The sequence below is a fragment of the Fusarium graminearum genome, chromosome 1 (assembly GCF_000240135.3).
Source record: "Fusarium graminearum PH-1 chromosome 1, whole genome shotgun sequence".
NCBI classification, from domain to species: domain Eukaryota; kingdom Fungi; phylum Ascomycota; class Sordariomycetes; order Hypocreales; family Nectriaceae; genus Fusarium; species Fusarium graminearum.
The window spans coordinates 6,363,286-6,384,212 of NC_026474.1; the positions used below are offsets into that span (position 1 = coordinate 6,363,286).

The window sequence follows — 20,927 nt, forward strand, 5'->3', positions numbered from 1 at the left end:
CATCCGACCGATAAACGGAGGACAGCTGATATCGAAATACTTGTTTAACCCCCGATAGCGCACTTATCTCAAGGTAGCCCGCTATTAGGACCCAGACAATTTGGTGGGGTTGCTAAATGACGTGATCTAACACTATCATGGCCCATCGAGTGCTGTGTGTTCCGTGTGGGGACGCACGCGGGGCGACACTGTATGTGGGAAACCCGGAGGGCGGTACCGGGCCCCGGCCTCTTAGAAAATATGGCTGTTGGAAGCTTGAGAGACGAAATCAGCAAGTCAGTTTGTGACATCTTGTAGCAGATCATCAGTTTCTTTATTGTGGCGTCCTCAAGTTCAGAGGTCGGCTTTTTTGTTACCAAATCACTAGCCTGGGTCGCATGTCGCAGATTGTCAACTTGCCATGTCTAATGCTGGCAAACAGATTGCCTCTATAGAAATATATTACAGTGCGAGTGCTACGGTATAGAATTGACAGCCAGAAAGAGATATTGCGATGCTGCTGATTGGACACTGGCAGGTAGTGAGATGAGATCCAAAGATGGGTGTTTCTATTCAAAGACATTGGCTGCTCTGACAGCCTATACATGTCTACTATTAACTAATCCTGATCCTCTGCAATCAATTCCTCAACACCGCTTGTTTGCCGTGTTGACTGCATCTTGATCTGTCCACCCTCGCGACCGAGGAAGTCGTCAGACCTAATACCACGGAACTGCTTAGGGTCCACGGTCGACATGGCCTTTCCGCTTTCGCGGTGCTGTCGCATGTATTCTCGCACAGGAACCATGGCCGCATCTCGACACGCCTCCTTGATGTCGCTACCTGAAAGTCCAGCAGTGATTCTCGAAACGTAGTCCAGGTTGAAGTGTTCAGGGTCTGTCTTGGTGTCTTGCAGCACAAGCTGCAAGATTCTGCGGCGCTGCTCAGTTCCTGGCAATGTGACGGGGAACTTCTTGGGCATTCTTCGGAGAATAGCCTCGTCAATATCGTTAATGCGGTTGGTTGCGCCCAGTACCATAATGCGAGCAGGCATTCCTGACGAGTTTGAAGATGTCAGACCATCCCAGAGAGTCATAAACCTGTGATATGTTAGACCCGACGGGACAACCAGCCACCAAAAGTAAGGACTTACTCGGCTTTAACCATGCCACTGGCCTCATGCTCGCCACTCCTTCGAGTACCAAGTACAGCATCGATCTCGTCGATAAAGATAATTGCGGGTTGCATCTTTCGAGCCAACGAAAAGACGGCCCGAACAATTTTGTTCGAATCGCCGTACCACTTCTCAGTCAAGGTCGAGATATGTAGGTTGATGAAAGAAGCACCGCTTTCGTGGGCAACAGCTTTTGCGAGCATCGTCTTTCCACAGCCTGGGGGGCCGTACAAGAGGACTCCAGAGGGGGCAGACAGTAGTGGTGCGGCGTGAGAGTAGAGATGTGGCATCGTCAGAGGGTAAATGATGGACTCCTTCAGTTCTTCGATGATCGTGTCGAGGCCGCCAATATCTATGTTTGTTAGTAACTGTTACAGCACGATAGAAGATGCCTGGGCGTGCGCAGTTTACTCACCATCGAATCCAACAGAAATGTCTTCAGGGGGTACCATCTCAAGCGCAACCAGGTTTTCATATTCGTTCAGAACCAACTCTTCCGGCCGAGGTCCTCTCCTAGAGTCGCTGCTATCGTCGCCATAATCAAGTCCATCTCTTTTGTTCCGATTCATTCGCTCGAGGTGTGCTTTCGCCTGGCGCCTGGCTTGCTCATGCTTCTCTTTATCGGGGTCGGCTATGTTGCTTAGGATAGGATTCAAGAAATTTCGAGCGACGTAGAGGCCAGCAGTCATCTACCCATAAATATCAGTGCCTTGTCCATCAACGTACTTTGATCTTCACCAAGTGGGTACTCACCATGCCCGCGAAGAGCAAAATGTCCATGGCGACATCGCCGAGCTTACGTCGTTCCCCCATGCCGAGGACCCAGCGCAGCCAAGGGGTTGACTCGGATGGCATGAGATAGTAAAAAGAGAGGGGGGGGCTAATGTGACAATTGTCGGCCGATGATCGAGCTATGTGCGTTGCTTGTGTCCTGCGATCATGGCATTTCCAGTTGCCGATTACGAAGCAGAAGGCAAAAGGGTCGAGGACGATCAAGGTTGGAAAGGTGGTATGAAGAATAAAAGATTGATATGCGCGATTCGGCAAGAATCTAATAGCACACAGGCACAGGCACATGCCCGACATCTCAGTGGCAGCCCGGGCGGTAAGTGGCGGGCAGTTAGCGCTAGACAAGCACGGGCCCTACCCGGGCCCACCCAATCTGTTTACTTAGATGAACATCTCGGCGGGATTCTAAACATTGAAGATCCCCTCCAAATTACTGCTATATCCACGACAATTGTCATCCATACGTTCGCTACGCATGCGATTGTAAAACCACTTCTGCTGTTCTGTTGCGACTTTAAAAGTTAGAATACTGTACCCTGTGCGCTTTATATACCTCTCGAACGACTATTATCCACGAAAAAAGATACGATGCCACCACGCGCACGCGCGAAACCTGTCGCAGAGCCTGCTGCGCCTGCAGTATCCGATTCAGAGCCCGACCTCGATATGTTCGACAAATCCGATCTTCAAGCAGCTGCGCGCACAATAAGTACGACCAAGAAACCCCGCGGACGACCACCCGGCACGGCTAGCAAGATTACTAAACCTGCACAACGAGCGACGCGTCGAGGTGGGAAGGAGAAGCTCCAAGCTGTACCTGAAGCGGTTGCGCAACCAGATACTGCGGGTAAAGCAACTGGCAGCGGTACGAATGCGACGCGAAAGGCCCAACAGATGGCCCCAGACGAAACAGTTACATTTGAGGACATTGAGGGTCCGTCAAGTGTTCCGGCTACTGATGTGAAGAAGGGGACGCGCGGGCGTCCAAAGAAGAGCAATGGTGATACGTCTGTTCTTGCGCCCGAAAGTGCTGTGAAGCGACGTGGCCGACCTCCGCGACAGCCCGAAACGCCGATCGTAGAAGTTCCAGAAACACAGCACGAAGACCCAATGGAGTTGGATCCTGTGTTGGAAGAGAGTGAAGACGATAATGCTGGCGCAGTACCTGATGTTGAAACTATCGTGCCATGGTCAAGTTATGACACAACGGACGACTCTACACGCCGGCGACTAGAAGATCTCACCAGGAAATATGCAGCGCTCGAATCTAGTCACCGGGACTTGCGGGAAGTAGGAGTGCGAGAAGCTGAGCGGAACTTTGAGCGACTGAAAAAGCAGGCCGAGGAGCGTACTGCCGGTGAGTGCTGTTTTAGGAGCTGTCCTTGGCCACCATATACTGATTTTAAAAGCCGCTACTAAACTGATAGCTGAGCTCAAGGCTGAACTTGCTGCTCAAACTGCGCTTGCAAATGAAAGTGAAGAGCTCCGAAAACAACTTGAAGCAAACGAAACCGAGACGGAGAGTTTGGAAAATAATATCAAGACCTTGAATGGTTCATTGTCTGAGGCCAAGTCCGAAATCAAGTCACTCTCTACCAAACTAGCTGCTGCGAGGTCAAATGAAACCAACTCTCGAGTGCCAGGAAGCGCTATCAAGACAGGGCTGATGAACCGCACTGCTCAGGCAGGAGCTGCTCACGCTCACGCTGCGCAGCTTACTGCACAGGCTAAAGAAAGACTCTATGCGGATTTGACCGATTTGATTCTACGCGGCGTGAAGCAAGACGAGGCCGAAGATATCTTTGACTGCATCCAAACTGGGCGCAATGGTAGTAAGTTTGATCAATGGCTTCCAGTCTTTTGCTGCCGTATACTAACACAGTGGCCAGCTCTTCATTTCAAACTTGTCGTTGAGAACGATGCTTCGGATAATTACGAGGATGTGTCATTTACCTATCAACCGCAACTGAATCCTGGGCGTGACCAGGAGTTGATAGATGTGCTCCCAGGATATCTCACCGAGGAGATCACATTCCCACGATCTCAAGCGCCCAAGTTTTACTCCAGAGTTAACAAATCCTTGACAGAAGATTTGACGAGGCAGTGAAATGCGCTGATTGCTGTCGAATATGTTTTTTGTTAATGATACCCAACTTCTTTTTACCCTGCGTATATAGACTACTGGAAAATATTGGCGTGATGAGACTAGACGAGTAATGAATGGCTGACTTATAATGAGAACCTTGTTGGTAATTAAAAGTCTACTTCAAACCCGTTTATCAAGGTTGCAGAACTCTCCGTCAGGGTGTTTGGTGAAGGATAGTGGCCTGTCACGCATATAAATGGCAAGCAAATGCCAATTGTAATAGAGCTAAATTTCGAGATTGTATTTCCGTTTATGTGATGATGTGAGTGCCTTTAGCATGCATTGAACGTTTAATCTCAAATAAATACAGAGTAAGAATATTTATATGGATGTAACTTGACATCAATGAGACTTTGACTCAGCCAACCACGTGTGACTGGCGTCAACGGGAATCGGGACGTGGATATAAGGGTTGTAGCGCACTGCCACTAGCGAGTCTCCCCCTGCAGATTAGGTCCATCCAACGCGTCCCTCATTCAGCGTCATTCTAATTCTGGCCACGGTTTATGTCTTGGCCTCTTGCAACTTACTACTACTGTACAGGAGGTTGTCTCTCGTTTGTCTTTTACCTGACAAAACAAGGCTCAAAAGTACTGAGTTTTCACTCCTTATTCTAAATTATTTCAATTGTTCCTGTTTCAACATTCATGGAATCCTTGTTTTTTGTTTGGTGTGGTTAGATTTCGAGCATTTCCTTCCCCCTGACTTACACTAAGATCATCGCCAAATATTCGAACCATTTACATCGACGATTAAGTGTTTAGAATTTGCCATTGCTTCACCATGGCTGGCTCTAGTCGCATTGGCTTCATGGCCATTGCGGTCGCTTTCCATTTGGTATATATCCTGTCCATTTTCGACATCTACTTCGTCAGTCCAATTGTCACGGGCATGAAGCTCTTTGGTGTCGAGCGCCCACATGAGTCTCCCAAAGCCCCCGCGGATAGGCTTGTGCTCTTCGTTGGTAAGCGATCATGACCCCAGTGGTCCAGAAGCTCCTGGCTAACATACCTTTTCTCTAGGTGATGGACTTCGTGCAGACAAAGCCTTCCAAGCCCACCCCGAACCTTACCCTGAATCCGATCAAGACCTTGTTCCACGACATCTAGCTCCGTACCTTCGCTCTCGAGTCCTGGAGCATGGAACCTTTGGTGTTTCCCATACACGTGTCCCAACAGAATCTCGACCAGGCCATGTGGCCCTCATTGCTGGGTTGTACGAGGATGTATCAGCCGTTGCGACAGGATGGAAGATGAACCCAGTCAACTTTGACAGTGTGTTCAACCGCAGCCGACACACGTGGAGTTGGGGAAGCCCTGATATTCTGCCCATGTTCCAGCATGGTGCTGTTCCGGGCAGAGTTGATGCCTTCGCCTACGGAGCCGAGCTTGAGGATTTCTCCAAGGACGCAACCGAGCTTGATTACTGGGTTTTCGATCATGTCAAAGACTTCTTCGCTGCGGCTGCTACAAATGAGACCCTCAACACGGCACTTCGTGAAGACAAGGTGGTCTTCTTCCTCCATCTTCTAGGTCTTGACACTACTGGACATTCGTACCGACCGTATTCCAAAGAATACCTCCACAATATCAAGGTTGTAGATCAAGGTGTCAAGGAAATCGTTGAGCTTATTGAGAGGTTTTACGGGGACGACCGAACTGCTTTTGTGTTCACTGCTGATCATGGTATGTCGGACTGGGGCAGCCACGGTGATGGACACCCTAACAACACTAGAACCCCTCTCATTTCCTGGGGATCTGGAGTTGCTGCACCAGAATTACACCCTGGCAGTATCGCACCTGGTCACGATGAGCTTTCTTCAGACTGGAATCTTGACCACGTGCGCAGACACGACGTTGCTCAAGCCGATGTAGCTGCCCTGATGTCGTATCTCATTGGTACTGAGTTTCCTGCAAACGGCGTTGGCCAACTTCCCCTGAACTTTCTGTCCGCGAGTATCAAGGAAAAGGCAGAAGCTTCTCTGGCCAATGCTCAGGTTATCCTCGAGCAGTACCGGGTGAAAGAAGAGAACAAGAGAAACGTAGAGCTCCGCTACCAGCCATACGGACAACTGAGTGACGGCAACCTTGACCCAGAGTCACGCATCTCTCACATTCGCTCATTGATCGAAGCTGGCTCGTTTGAGGAGGCCATCGAAGAATCCGATGCTTTGATGTCTATTGGACTCCAAGGCTTGCGTTACCTTCAGACCTACGACTGGCTGTTCCTTCGTGCTTTAATAACTATCGGCTATCTGGGCTGGATGGCTTATGCTACCACAACTGTCCTATCTCTGTACGTGGTGAAGGAGAGTATGTCTCCTCAGCGCACACTACTGGGATCTGCCTTTTTCTTGTCACTTCTGGTTGCACTCTACTCATCCTTCATCATTTCAAAGTCTCCTCCTGCATACTACCTTTATGCGTTTTTCCCTGTCCTGTTTTGGGAAGAGGTGTATGCGCGCAGAGCCAACGTCGCCAAGGGTTTCCAGGCTCTATTTGGCCATGTTAAGTCTGGCGGAGCTGTGGTTGCACTGGTTTTCAATGTTGTTCTCTATCTTGGTGTTATCCAATCTTTGGTATGTTCTCTGACTCATTCATTTTCTATTACTTACAACTCCCAGGCTTTGGCATATATTCACCGTGAAATTCTCACCGGGCTCTTTGTTTTGGGCGCTTTCTGGCCCATGACACAGGGCATCTCATTCTTGCGGTCCCATCTATTCTTGAGCATGCTGTGGTTCTTTTCCTGTTTGGCCATGAGTACTTTTACCCTACTCCCTGCCATGAAGGTTGAAGATATCCCACTTATGTAAGTCACTCCATATTCATTGATAAAATGCAGCTGCTGATAGAAATCGAAACAAAAGTATGGCCGGTGGTGGGTTGATGACCTTCGTCGGTTTGGCTTACCTGGTCCTCGAGGACTTTATCCTATCGGATGTCTCATCTTCGAAGACCAAATTGAAACGTCTTCACACAAGCCGAACGCTCCTTGGCATCCAGGTAAATAACCCAGCATTTCAACGAGAATCGGGCAGCTTACATTCCAATACAGGTTGGACTCATCATTCTCGCAATGCTTGTTACACACTCCAGCGCAACTTCACTGCAGGCCAAACTTGGCCTTCCCAAGGGGAATCAGATCGTGGGCTGGTTTGTTCTAGGTAAGTCAAACATCTGGAATTCTAAGATGCTTTGCTAACGGAAGAAGTTACGTCGCTCCTCATGCCATTGGCATATCGATTACAACCCAACAGCCATTATATGCATCGCCTCGCCATCATTTTTCTTACGTGTGCCCCCACGTTTGTTATTTTGACAATATCATACGAGGGTCTTTTCTATGTGGCTTTCAGCATCACTCTCCTGTCTTGGGTGCGCCTTGAGTATGCAGTCGATGCCTTTACACAAGAGAAGGCCAAGAAGCAGGCAACTGTCGCAGGTAGCCAACAACATACACCTAGTACTTTCCGACCTTTGAGTCTGTCAGATGCACGGATCGCACTGTTTTTCATGGTCCTGCTCCAGTCTGCCTTTTTTAGCACAGGCAATATTGCCTCCATTTCATCATTCAGCCTGGAAAGTGTATCCCGGTTGATCCCTGTTTTCGACCCCTTTTCACAAGGAGCGCTACTGATCCTGAAGATCATTATTCCGTTCTTTCTTATATCAGCTAACCTAGGAGTGCTGAACAAGAGGCTGGGTGTAGCGCCATCCGCCATTTTCATGGTTGTCCTTACTGCGAGCGATGTCCTGACACTCTACTTCTTTTGGGTTGTCAAGGACGAAGGATCATGGCTAGAGATTGGCTCGACCATCACTCACTTCGCCATTGCAAGTTTCTTGTGTGTCTTTGTTGCAGCACTCGAATTTGTGAGTGCAGCTTTCATTGCTGGCATTGAGGTTGAAGATACGAAGTCAGCTGCGTTGACCAGTGCAAGCACCAAGGCAGATGAGAAAGTGCCGCCAGTGGCGGGGGCAGAGTAACTTCCGCAATACCTACTATAGAAGAAATCAAAATGTGCACTGCATAATGGTCGCTCGGCCAAGATTTTCCAAGTGTACATCGGCCAATCAACTAACCCAATAACACGGATACGAACCATGTGACCGACCATAGGGGAGGTACCACAACATCGAGCTGGATAGGGCTGAAAGGAAGCTCTAACGGAAGATGACCGCAGGTCACAGCGTCTCGATCTGAAGAGGGTGCGCGTTGCGACCTTGTTCATGTCTTGGCAAGATGCACACATCCTACCTTGCCGCGCATCATTCGAGTCACTAACAAGGGCAGCCATGCAATTAGGATCCGGGGGATAGATTCGGAAGCCCGGAGGTATGGGTATTGTTTTATGGAGCCATTCTCCATTACATGTAAGACTAGCATTTGCAGACTTGCATGTGAAAGGCTCAGGCCAAGGGCAGTAGGCGTCTGTCGTTTCATCAGATGGCCTCATCAAATAAAGCAGTCATAGATGTGCAGAGCAGAGATGTATGCAAAGAGGCTCAGACGAAGTCATGCCATCAATCTGACAGGCCTGGCCAGAGCTCTCATTCACGTCATTAGGATGCTCTTATGGATGGGTAGGTTATGAATGTCAGTTTCAGTTGTAGACAAATTAAGCAAAGAGTTTCTTCAAGTTTCACTTCCCCAGCTTTTTACATACGACATGTTTTGACTAAAGTATCGAACCAAACTCAATCTGGAACTTGGGCCGCCGCCATCACGCCTTGAAGCATTCACATGTCACGAGCTAGGGAGGTAATACGTACACACACAGTAATGTCGATCAGTTCGACAGGATTTCCTCTCATGCACAAGCTCATTTTAGGCACGAAACAATTAGCAAACGGGCCTCCCTAATCTTCAAGACAGGCACATGGTTCATTTCGCGTGTCACGCGCCTGCGCCGCAGTTCTTCACGATGTAGGCTTTCAGGGGCCAAGTCATGATGGCTTTCACCAACGACTTTTCATACTCTGAGTGCTGTGCCCTTTGTGTGTGTGACAACTCCGAGCCTTGAGCAGACGTCGACACACGCTCAAGTCTCACAGTGCCTCATGTAAGTGACAGAACCTTCGGCAACTTGACAAATATCGTCACGCTGTGCTTAGTCAAACGATTTCATCATGCCTCTCGGGGATGGAACTTGATGCGGCATCAATCAGCAATTGACGCGGTCCGCGGAGCAAATTCCATACGTCTTGTGGAGCCTGCTCAACTGAAGTGAGCGCCGAATGTCTTTTTGTGTTCCTTATTTGCCTGGATGATACGACGGGATTACAGTGGAGGTCTGTCGTCCACCATCTCCGACGTCGACAGGGTCACCCATGAGCCATAGTGACTGAGAATCCGGAGTCCACAGGGTACTGTACACACTCCTGATGATCCCCTTATTCTGTGTAGTTCACATCTGTGTCTTTGGTCAGTTGATTGCTTGTAATTTGTTCACATATGTAGAAACAGAGTCTGTCCGACTAGAACCTCCAACCTTCTTTATTTAAACATGACCAATTACCGGTCTATAACTGTGAATGCAAATACAGGTACGGAGTAATACCGAGCTGTCCTCGAGACCTGGCAGATCTTTAATGTACGTAGGTATGGTTCTCCGCTCCCGCCGCTAGCTGGAACCATCTCGGCCGGTTCCATCTGGGTAGCGCAAAGTCAGAATCAGTTAATACGTCCCTTGCCAGTGGAGGTTCACTGTAGCTTGGATTGCCTTATACAGCAGAACCGCCTACCGACCTATCCGCTTACTTACAATTGTCTTTGCTTGGTGTTCTCCCCGCCACTATTTGTCTTTGACTGACGCGAAACAAAGCCAAGACTCAAGTTGTCTTTCGAGGTATCAGGGGGTCTCAAAAAGCACTTTGTTCATACAAGTACTGTCTTAGTAGACTTTCTATACAGAGCTGCTGCACAACCTGTTGGAGGGTTTTGTTTCCTTCCTTCAGATCGAAGGATCTTCAGACCTGCCGTTTTGGTGGCTCGCTCCTGCTGTACCTGTACCTACCTAGTGGTGTCAGTGCTTCCTTTTACCTGCCCTGGCCACACTGGGGACACAGACAAGCCTCCGGGCCATCGCAACCTGGGCACCTACCTAATACTTACCTATCCTACCTGCCAATCTACGTTACCTTTTTTCCTACCTTGCTCGCTTTCAACTCCTGTCGTCCTCCCCCTCCTCGATACTACCGACTTCGCCGTTTCGCGATCGCTCCCGCTTCCGTATCGATATATTGCCGACTTCCCGGTACCATGGACGTGGACATGTCGTCGGGCAGCGGCACGCCGCAGGTGCAACCTCAAGCTCAGCAGCAGCAGCAGCAAGGAGAGTCGCAGATCTCGTCGACGCCTGGTCCGCCCGGTTCTATTACTTCGACTTCGATATCCGCTGGCGGAGTGAGTTTTAGGAGGTTGGTTCTCCTTGGGTTGTGAGAATCTGGGTTTCAAATGCTAAAATTGTTCTTTTGCAAGACAACGAGCATCGCGTGCATGCGAGGTAAGCACTTCTTATGTTTCGTTGTCTTTTGCCGAACCTAGATCATGAGTACCCCATTCCCCTCAACATGAGCCGAGGCATCGGCGGGCACCAACCCACTTCATCATGATATTTATCACGACATCCATCAGTATCTATGGCTTCTGATTCGGTTTCTCAATCAACCCATTTAGACTACGCCTTAACTAACACATTAATAGACTTGTCATGCAAGAAAGGTAACTCTTCTTCCCTACACCGCGATGTGCCACCCAATTGGGATCTCTACCTCATCGCCGACAGCGATATTGACCCTCAATCTCTACAGGTCCGATGCGACGCCGCAAGCCTTGGTGTCCCCTGCACCAACTGCGTTGCCTTCCAAATTGAGTGTCGTATTCCAAATCCAAAGCGCAAAAAGACCCAGGGTTCCGGCAGTCAAACCAACAAAGACTCCGATAGGTATGGGAATGCGCCTACCTGCGCGCGTGGATTTTGATTGCTAACTACACGTTCCTCCTATATAGTGATCGAGGCGATGGCACCGAAGATCCCTCACCGCGACCTGTGGCTCCTCCAAGTACAACATCGCTCACCCCGCGAGCTCCTTCGGTATACCACTCCAACAGTGGCACTCCTCCTACCGCGTGGACAGAAGCTCAAGCACGCAAAGAGGAAGTCGACAATGGAACATATCTGGATATCGTCATGAAGCCCAAGTTCACGCGCGCTCCTATCACCGAAGCTGGGCGAGTCGCATACCTTGGCGAGTCTTCCAATCTCACTCTGCTTGTTCACGACCGCCAAGGCTCGGCAGACGTTGTGCATTATCCACTGCCTGAGAATGTACGCGGTTCCCGAGCTCGACTTACAGAACTTGACAATATTGAGATCGACATTCTGCATCAAAGAGGTGCCTTCTTACTCCCCCCACGAACTCTTTGCGACGAACTCATCGATGCGTATTTCAAATGGGTTCACCCTATTGTCCCAGTCATTAATCGTACGCGGTTTATGAGACAGTACCGGGACCCCAAGAACCCCCCATCGCTGCTGCTCCTGCAGTCCGTCCTTCTGGCGGGTACCCGCGCTTGTAACAACCACCAACTGATGGATGCTAATGGGTCGACCACTCCTGCTGCCCTCACTTTCTACAAGCGCGCCAAGGCCTTATACGACGCCAACTACGAAGATGACCGCGTCACGATTGTACAGTCGCTACTTCTCATGGGCTGGTATTGGGAAGGTCCCGAAGATGTCACCAAAAATGTCTTTTATTGGAGCCGTGTAGCAACCATTGTTGCGCAGGGTTCGGGCATGCATCGGTCCGTCGAACAGTCGCAACTAAGCCGAGCAGATAAGAGACTATGGAAACGTATCTGGTGGTCTCTTTTCACTCGCGATCGTTCAGTAGCGGTTGCGTTGGGACGGCCCGTTCATATAAATCTGGATGACGCAGACGTGGAGATGCTAACAGAAGACGATTTCATCGAGGACGAAGCAGACCGAGCGAGCGAATATCCGCCGGATCCTATACATGTTCAATTTTTTCTTGAATACGTTAAATTGTGCGAGATTATGGGGTTGGTGTTGTCTCAGCAATATTCGGTCGCATCAAAAGGACTTAAACGAAATGCCATTGATCTCACGCATAGTGACATGGCTCTAGCCGACTGGCTACAGAATTGCCCAAAAATCGTTTATTGGGAAATGCCGCGCCATCATTTCTGGTCTGCCTTGCTACACTCAAACTATTATACAACATTATGTCTTCTTCATCGAGCGCATATGCCACCGGGCGGTTCATCTCGCTTGCCTGACCCCTCGCCATACCCTTCCCGTAATATCGCCTTTCAAGCAGCAGCTATGATAACCTCAATCGTTGAGAACCTGGCTGCCCATGATCAGCTGCGATATTGCCCCGCCTTTGTTGTATACAGTCTATTCTCAGCCCTCATTATGCATGTCTATCAAATGAAGTCACCGGTTCCTTCGATTCAGCAGGTAACCCAAGACAGGTTGCGAAGCTGTATGTCAGCCATGAAGGAAATCTCGCGAGTTTGGCTCGTTGGAAAAATGGTTTATGCCCTCTTTGAATCAATTATGGGAAACAAAACACTGGAAGAGCGACTTCAAAGGGCTGAAGGCAAGCGACACCGAAATCTGCGCCACAGTCTTACTCAATTGGAGCAACAGCAAAACCGGCAGGCTGAGGCAACCAAGCGGAAGTATGACGATATGGCTATCGACTTTGGTACCAATACACCTCAGCCTCAGGAGTCTTATGAAAGATCCCGGCCTCAAACGCCGAGTGCTGTCAAGACGGAGCCGGCAAGCTCGATGCAGCCTCCGCCCGTGACATCTCCAAACACAAGACAGAGTACAGCCGACACTTTCATGGGGGGCACGAACTCACGCCCACAAACTCGACCAGCAACCCCTTTCAATCCATCCTTTTCTGTGCCGCCGACACCTCCTGATTTGTATCTGGTGACTAGGAATTCTCCGAACCTCTCACAATCCCTTTGGGAAAACTTTCAGCCAGATCAATTATTTCCTGATAGTGCCTCTATGCCAGCCTTCCCGAATATGTCTTCGCCAACACAAACACACTCCAATCTTGACCACAACAACATAGGTTCAATGCCGCCGGGCAACGGACAGAGCGGGATACATAACCCGCAGGCAGGACAGTATCAGAACCGTGGGAATGGAATGATGCCTCAAGGCTTTCAAGGACACTCCAATATGTGGCAACCTAACCTTGATCCCAGCCTACCGGAGGGGCAAAGTCCAGATAGCTGGAGCACTGCATCGGGACCTGGTCAAGCTGTTCCGACTACACTCAACGTAGAAGACTGGTGGGTATCCTAACATTCCATGTTAACAAGTTTCTAACTAGTCCCCTAGGTTCCAATTCTTCGGCATCAACGGCACGGATCCCAATTTTAATTTTGACGTGCCCCTGGGCTGAGTAGTATGGCTGAACATAAGACGCAACGAGTGTCGCCCTTGGTCAACAACATTGGGATATTGACTCAAACATTGAGCCATGAACCGGGCCTAGCCAGTTGTGACTCGGTAGCAGACCCGGGTGGCTGAACAATTGTGCATGGTCAGAAATGTCTTGGTCAGTCCATTGGAAGAAGATCGAGGCCTGATACCCCGTAATAGCTTTCCTTGCCCTTGGGATAAGACGACGGAGCACATCAGACGAGACGTTCGAAGATAACGAGTAAGACATGGCAGTTTTGGCGTTGGTTATAAATACCCAAAGTCATCTGCAACAGTGCAGAGTTAAAACAATATATACTACAATAATTAAAGCCTCCACAATTCGTTGCTAGCTGATTTGGCAAGCTCATCGTTCGTAGAATCCCTATATATCGCTCCTTGTGCTACGATAAGCTATAAAGACCCGTAGACTCAAAGTTGGAGGGGCCCATCCGTGTGGGACAGCATTGACGCCTTCTGGAAGCTCGGGTAGGGTTTTCAGGGGATTTCAGATTCAGGGGTTTGCGGCTACTAAGTTTGGTTAGGTAGCTATGCCAGCAATGCTTTAGTTGTGGAGTTGTCTGCTTGGTTTCCGTAACACTAGATTTAGTGTTACGGCCAATCTAAAGCATTTGAAGATGAACATGGGTCATTTCCTCCACGCGGCCTGCTCCATTGCCCCAGGTATTGAGTGAAAAGATATGGAGCGAGTACTGGCTTGATAGAGAATAATATCAGCACCAAGAGTACTACGAGATTACAGGATGATTGAATGACCCTATTTTAATCCTGAATTATTTCAAGCTTACACACGGCCGGTATTTAGTACCCCTCATAGGCTGCATAGTTTAGTACTCTATTGGATACTGTAAGTGCGTTTGTGAATAGTACCTGTTTTCTTAAACAGAAGTATATGTTGGTGTTCTCAATTCTGGAATGAATTAACAAACTACACCTCGGAATAATCGAGTCTCGACCGCTTGCATCATTTATTAGCGTGCCAACCAAGTCTGCCTAGAGAGAGTTCTTGAATAAGGTATTGCCTCTAGAGATAAGCACTATTTGTACTTTAGGTTTTGCTTGGGGCACAGCTGAGTTTCCCCTGCTGCACATAGACGACACTTCCTCCTCTGGTTTATGTACTAGGGATTTTGGTGGACCCAGACCAGCCGAAGCAACCTTGTCCCAAGAACGACCACCTCAATCACATCCCACGACAGGACGTAGTGCATATCACGACGGCAAATTCCTGCCCGCTTGAAATCAACGCTGGCCAGGATAAACTCCAAGAACAATAAACACCCACGAGCATTCACTCTGGTTCATCTTACGCAACGCCTGCGCTAGCGATTGGGGATCCTTGACAGGACCCTCCTACCTAATCCTCTATCTCCGCCTGGCTATCTCGCCTCTCGAACCCTTACCTTCTCCTTGATGCATACTGAATGATTTCGACCACGACCTTATTCGCTGTGCCGTAAGTGCCACGCACTTGTGTAAAGCCGCACCGACACAGCTCGAGAGAAACTACTGTCAACTCGGCAACGACTATCATGACCGACCGCTCTGCGCGACAGTCGCCGCATCGGTCGTCATCGGCACTAGCACCTGCCAACTATTCCTCAGACACTGCCTCTGTTCGCCCACGAAATCGACGTCTTGCTAGCACGCTCGGCGATGATAGTGATACCGCTACCTCCCGCGAAGCCAGCCGCTCCCGGCGTGGCCGCAACCTCGAAGTCCACGACACCGCAGCTTCGCCCTCGCCTGCACGAAGTTACGGCCTCTTGTCAGCTTTGAGTCCTACCAACAGCCGTTCGACGAGCCCCCTTCCCTCGGATCGGGGAGGCGCCACTCCTCAGCGTACCAACAGTGCAGCCAACCTTACCAACTTCTTCAACGACTCATTAACGCAGAGCTGGGCTTCTATCCAAGGGTTTACCTCTTCTCTTATATCAGGTGATAATGGGGCAGCAAGGAGGAGCCAATCCCACAATCGAGCCGGCTCTCGACCTGGAACATGGGGCAGGGAATTTTCTAGCAATGGTAGCTCGAAGAAGACAGGTGGTGCTTGGGGCCCCGCGCCTCCTAGGGAACCGAATCTGAATGACGTGGGAGCTGGATCAAGAGAAGAGCGCGAGGCAGCCCTGAAAGCTGCGAAAAGGGCCATGGTACTGGAAAGTCACGATGGTGTCAACGGGGGACTAGATGTCAGTGGGAAGCACAAACGCCGAAACTCTGATGAATCTGTACAAGAGCAGCCTCAGCCCGAGGAGTACATGGTCTACATTCACAAAGTTGAGCCCAATGACACGTATGCAGGCTTGATCTTGAAATACCAATGCCGCGAGGATGCCTTCAGAAAGGCCAATGGGCTCTGGACACGAGACAGCGTCCAGGTGCGCAAACGGCTCATGATTCCAGTCGATGCTTGCGATATTCGTGGACGGCCTTGTGATCCACCGTCATGGCATAACGCACACGGCGTTGATCTACTTGCTCCAACACCTTCTGCTGAGGATAATGCATCAACAGTCCACGATGACTTCTTCAGTCGACCAACTAATGGAACGCCATCAGCTACTCAGCCAACCGAAGAAGAGAACCCATGGACGCATGTGCGGTGGGTCAAGATTGACTCGTTTCCACAACCTATAGAGATTGCACGAGTTGCGCGGAATGCTATGGGTTACTTCCCACCTCGACGAAAGAAGAGTATTAGGACTATTTCAACTCTCTCGACACCCCGGCAAAGTCTGGACCTATATAGCAACCCGCCTGGATCTGCAGGTAACTTGTCTCGTCGCCGAAGCTCTCTCGGTCATCGGCCACAACTATCGAATACTGTCATGTCAAGCCCAGTACGAGGTGGAGGTACAATTAGCGAAGCTGGTGAATCTCTGCCCGCTTGGATGCGTCGGCCTGGAGGTGTCGGTTCCATGGGCATGAGTACACGAGCCCCTGGGCCAGACAAAGATTATCTTACTACATGGACTAAGAAACATCTCCCCGGTCTTACGCTTGAGGGTATTCCCTCCATGTCTATTATGGGCTCAGAAACTGCCCATTTTGGTTTCAAATCAGGGGAATCTTCAAGCATCGTGGAGAACCCCACAGGCGAGGGACAAGACGCTAGCTCAACACAACAGGGCAATGGGCTAGACAAGGCTGCTGCGGCTGTAGAAACTTGGCTCAGGGGCGCTCTTGCACGCAAGCCAAGCTCGCAACTAGATAGGATACGCGGACTACCCGAGGGAAGGCCTGAGCGGAACGGAGATCTGATAGAGTTGACTGATACTGGTAGTGATGATGGGGGACCTTCAACAGGAGTCCCGTCCGGCCTGATGGAGTCCCTGCAGATTACGAGTAGTGGCCGAAGCGAACCCGAAGGAGGCGTTCGAGGAAGGTTTGCAGTCAAAGGTGGCAAGGATGATTAAACCCCATTGCTACAGAACTTCAAACAAGGGAGTCATTGCAAGATCACGTAGAAATCTTTGGAGCCAGGCTGAGGACAGAGGCGTTAGTCGTGGAGAAATTGCATATTGCAGCTGATTTAAGCTGTTGGGCGTTTGGGGGTATTCGCGATACTTCAGGATATATGCATAAATCACAGCAAATTTCGACGAGCGTTTAAGAATTTTTAGATCAGTTGGGTTTGCTCTCTGCATTTATGTACAATGTCTTGGTATATTTTCAAAACATGTCAGAGAGCATCAGAACAAGTCAGATATTGGACAAAAAGAATGTGCTCTATCGATAACTGCAGATGAAAACAAAAATACAATTACACAATTATAGTAAATTTACTTACTTAAAAAGCATTATGATTAACTGCTGCAAGATGTCTAAGTCGAAGTTCAAGACATTTGTGTGAGCTGTGCTTCTTGCTATACCCACCTCATTCCCGGCTTCGTTTAAACTGCGTGGCTCCTTTCAACAACCATACATATCACTGGCCATGATACTGGTTCAAGCTGCGTCAACCGCGAATTCCACCTGTAGCAAGTCAAGCTTTTTCCTAAAACTTACACACTAGCTACCCTAGTCTCAAGATGCCTATCTGTATCGAATGCAGGCACCCCGTCAAGACGCTATGGACAGCATATTCCGGCGCAGGGGATAAAGCAAGTGGACATAATATTCGACTAACTGTCTGTCGCAACTGTGGCTGCTTCTGTGACAAGTATGTGGAGCATGACTTTGTCGTTTTATTCATCGATCTGGTTCTTATAAAACCTCAAGTATACTCTGTCTTGTGCTCCTAAATCAATGCAAACTTCTGACGAGATTACAGGTGTATCGGCATTTACTATATAACACGCTCATGCGCGATGATGATCGGCTAGATGTAAGTCATGATGAACAACCATGATCCGTTTCAAGATCCCGCTGACAGCTTCTTAGCCTTCTATCATCCGCCTGGGCATCCTACTACTTCTCTTTGATGTGTATCTGACATGGGCACGACTGGAAAAGCAGACAGTGCCTGACGCTCTTCCAGGGGCAAGCAATCTAGGCAAACTGGCACAACAGCCAATTGTTCTTCAATACCTTTTCTTCCGTAAGATGATATATCCCAGATTCAATTGTGTATTCTATGAGCTAACTCTGTTACAGTAATATTCTGCGCCCTATCAACAGCAGCATTTCATGTGAGCATACGCTTTCTCACATCCTCTGCATTTTCGCCTCTCAATCTTCTGGGAATCTTGCCTCAGTATACGAGGCCAAACTCGGTATCCACAGCTCTTCTGGTCTCATCGTCAACCAAACTATTTCCCATTCTCTTGGTGATCTGGGACTATGACGTCCCCGCCTCGGCTCGTTCACTGGGTTGGGCTGTCGTGGCCAACAACGTCGAGGCTCTGCGAATTCTTCTCGATTGTGGATATATAACAGCATGTTTCCTCGCGATCGCAGGGGCAGCCTCACGCTGGATAGTCGGCCGGGGAGTTTTGCTCGCCGCGGGTCTTGCAGACGTTGACTCGATAGGCGAAAGCGGCGTGGCGGCAGACGGCAAAGCCCTCTGGGCATTGTTGATGTATGCGGGAGAATGGGCAGGTCGGCTCGCGGTCGGTTAAGCCTAAACACTGTAGATGGATGGCCAAGCAATCACGCTGGGACTCGAAGAAGAAAGGTGTATGTGCAGAGCGCATCTTTGGCTTGGTATAACAGACATTCCAACTCCGTAAAGAAAACAGCAACAACAGTATGAGTCTCAAAAAGACCAACGTTTAAAATTACAAACGCATCCATCCTCATGACAGTCTCTCCCTTCTATCCGCCTCTTTCCCCCAATGCATATTATAGGTAAGCGTCCACTAATCGAGGTACTCTTCGCGGATGCCGCCTTTTCTGGGCGCAATAAGGGGATGGAGCTGGGCGAGGAACGTGATAGCCCACATGAGATAGCAGCTCACGATCGCCAGGATGGCAGACGATCGCCAGAGTCTATAACAACACAAGTCAGCATCGCGACCAGGCAATGGGAAGTCGCATCAACAGGAAAGGGTATACTAACACTTGGTTTTCTCCCTTGGGGGCAAAGAACCACGATGCTACGCAAAGAACTGCGATGACAGCGAGGCCAATGAAGACGGCGTATCTGCGATGTTGTTAATTGAGCCATCCACGCGTCGTTGATAAAAGAGGGAGTCGTTGCGCACCCTTGAGCCATGATTGCGGTTGAAGTTTGAGTGTTATCCTGCCGGCAGGAGCTTTGTCTGATTGATTTCGGGAAGTGATTGAGGCTATTTCGCGGATAATGAGCTTTCTCGAGGGTTGATGTCGTCGATGATTGTGAGCTTGTTGCTAGATTGGTTGCATCACTGGACTGCGACAGGAGGCTTCAAAGCTGAGTCAGCCACATTGGTCAAGTCCTTACCCTGGACCATCAGAAGACAATTACACCAACAGCCATCCTCAACGTTTACTACATCCAACTTTTGTCATAAACAAGTCACTATTTATTATTTCGGTACATACACACAATCAACTACTCTTAACTTATACGCAACATTTGTCTCGTGGATATGCGCCACTGTCCCCCTTTCTTCTGGTATAACTTCATATCACGAGCAGGATTCGAGTCTCGTCTCGTCAGTCAAGTTTCACTATGTAATATGGGTGATATATTGTCTAAGCATTGTTTTCATACTCAAGACCAGATTCCTTACGAACGGCCCCATAGATACCAGCCATGTCTGCAGATGGACCAACGTGTTCAAAGGCCATTGCCAGATGCGCATCCGCGGCCTCGACATTTCGAAGTTGAACACCAGCAGACTTGGCCAAACTCATAGCATGTCGAGCATCTTTTCTTGCTAGCTCGACTGCAAAAAGTGGCTCATCATGCTTGTAGTAATCTCCACTCAACATGCGCTCGCTATAAGCGGCATATGGCCCTCCGAAAACCGACTGGACGAATTGGTGGATGGCTTCAGTGCCTAGTCCAGTCTTTTCCGCCGCAACATGAGCCTCGGCGAGCTGCTCGGCCATGTTCAAGATGAAAGTGTTTCCGAGGACTTTGAGAGTCAAAGCCTTGCTGTACGGCTTATCGGAAAGGTCAATGACGCCCTTAGAGGTGACGCCCTGGAACCACGCCTTTGCCTTTGTGACACTAGCAGCAGGCCCGGCGAGTACACCGACAAGTTGGCCAGCTTCGGCCATCTCAGGGGCACCAAACACAGGTGCGGCAACGAACTCGGCACCCTTGGCGATGACATCTTTGGCAATGGCTTCGGTTGTCTCTGGGTGGATAGTTGAACTCTCGATAAAGAACTTGCCTTTGACATCGCTCTCGAGCATTGTTTTATAAGTCTCTTGGACAGCTTCGTCATTGGCGATACAAGAGAAGATGATATCTGCTCTCGCTACGCCATCGGCAAGGGACTCAATAACTTCAGTCTTGCCGTTGGGAAGTGTAGCACTGAAGTCAGTCGTCCTCTTCACAGAGCGGTTGTACAAGAGTAGAGGTCCTTCTAGGTTACCCTTTTCAACGATGTTTTTGCTCATGCCCTGTCCTCATTAGCATTATTATTCGGTGCACCTTTTTAAGGAATTAATAAGACTTACCCTCCCCATATTCCCGAGACCGATCCATAGTAGTGTAGGAGCCATGGTGATGGAGCAGGTTATAAAAGCCAGGATCTGTGGAAGTTGATGTTTGATGAGAGAAAGAGTGTATTGCAGCTTCAATAAGCAGACCTTTGAATCTCACTGCAATATGCATGTACTTTACAAGATGAAGATATGAAGTTCACTCCCCGTTGAGATCACAGCTAGGTAGGTGGGGTTTGGAGGGACTGAGCGGGTGTAGTCCGGGATTGCTGGAGAACAAGAGAAGTTATCATTTGTGT

General features: G+C 49.3%; 7 protein-coding genes across 7 annotated transcripts; 5 read left to right on the forward strand and 2 right to left on the reverse strand.

Annotated features, from left to right (window-relative positions):
• Positions 1-534: 534 nt before the first annotated feature.
• On the reverse strand, positions 535-2,226 carry FGSG_01933 (ATPase family AAA domain-containing protein 1). The gene is made up of 4 exons (XM_011319483.1): positions 1,907-2,226; positions 1,569-1,842; positions 1,133-1,505; positions 535-1,079 (listed from the first exon to the last, which is right to left on the reverse strand). Exons 1-4 carry the CDS (start codon positions 2,006-2,008, stop codon positions 599-601), a joined length of 1,230 nt encoding a protein of 409 aa, XP_011317785.1. The 5' UTR covers positions 2,009-2,226; the 3' UTR covers positions 535-598.
• Positions 2,227-2,530: 304 nt separating this feature from the next.
• FGSG_01934 (uncharacterized protein) lies at positions 2,531-4,049 on the forward strand (the record flags this gene model as incomplete). Its single annotated transcript, XM_011319484.1, has 3 exons — positions 2,531-3,299; positions 3,370-3,774; positions 3,832-4,049. The coding sequence occupies 3 exons, from the start codon at positions 2,531-2,533 to the stop codon at positions 4,047-4,049; spliced, it is 1,392 nt and encodes a 463-aa protein (XP_011317786.1).
• An 822-nt stretch (positions 4,050-4,871) lies between these two features.
• FGSG_01935 (GPI ethanolamine phosphate transferase 1) lies at positions 4,872-8,077 on the forward strand (the record flags this gene model as incomplete). Its single annotated transcript, XM_011319485.1, has 6 exons — positions 4,872-5,052; positions 5,111-6,666; positions 6,712-6,899; positions 6,958-7,093; positions 7,146-7,254; positions 7,302-8,077. The coding sequence occupies 6 exons, from the start codon at positions 4,872-4,874 to the stop codon at positions 8,075-8,077; spliced, it is 2,946 nt and encodes a 981-aa protein (XP_011317787.1).
• A 2,287-nt stretch (positions 8,078-10,364) lies between these two features.
• Positions 10,365-13,549, forward strand: FGSG_01936 (cutinase transcription factor 1 alpha; the record flags this gene model as incomplete). The annotated part of the gene is made up of 6 exons (XM_011319486.1): positions 10,365-10,510; positions 10,572-10,596; positions 10,797-10,814; positions 10,904-11,037; positions 11,103-13,436; positions 13,486-13,549. The coding sequence occupies 6 exons, from the start codon at positions 10,365-10,367 to the stop codon at positions 13,547-13,549; spliced, it is 2,721 nt and encodes a 906-aa protein (XP_011317788.1).
• A 1,573-nt stretch (positions 13,550-15,122) lies between these two features.
• FGSG_12030 (uncharacterized protein) lies at positions 15,123-17,006 on the forward strand (the record flags this gene model as incomplete). The annotated part of the gene is made up of 1 exon (XM_011319487.1): positions 15,123-17,006. One exon carries the CDS (start codon positions 15,123-15,125, stop codon positions 17,004-17,006), a length of 1,884 nt encoding a protein of 627 aa, XP_011317789.1.
• Positions 17,007-17,621: 615 nt separating this feature from the next.
• Positions 17,622-18,650, forward strand: FGSG_12031 (uncharacterized protein; the record flags this gene model as incomplete). Its single annotated transcript, XM_011319488.1, has 4 exons — positions 17,622-17,810; positions 17,864-17,917; positions 17,974-18,130; positions 18,187-18,650. 4 exons carry the CDS (start codon positions 17,622-17,624, stop codon positions 18,648-18,650), a joined length of 864 nt encoding a protein of 287 aa, XP_011317790.1.
• Positions 18,651-19,394: 744 nt separating this feature from the next.
• FGSG_01938 (uncharacterized protein) lies at positions 19,395-20,820 on the reverse strand (the record flags this gene model as incomplete). Its single annotated transcript, XM_011319489.1, has 3 exons — positions 20,644-20,820; positions 19,746-20,586; positions 19,395-19,501 (listed from the first exon to the last, which is right to left on the reverse strand). Exons 1-3 carry the CDS (start codon positions 20,686-20,688, stop codon positions 19,395-19,397), a joined length of 993 nt encoding a protein of 330 aa, XP_011317791.1. The 5' UTR covers positions 20,689-20,820.
• Positions 20,821-20,927: the final 107 nt, after the last annotated feature.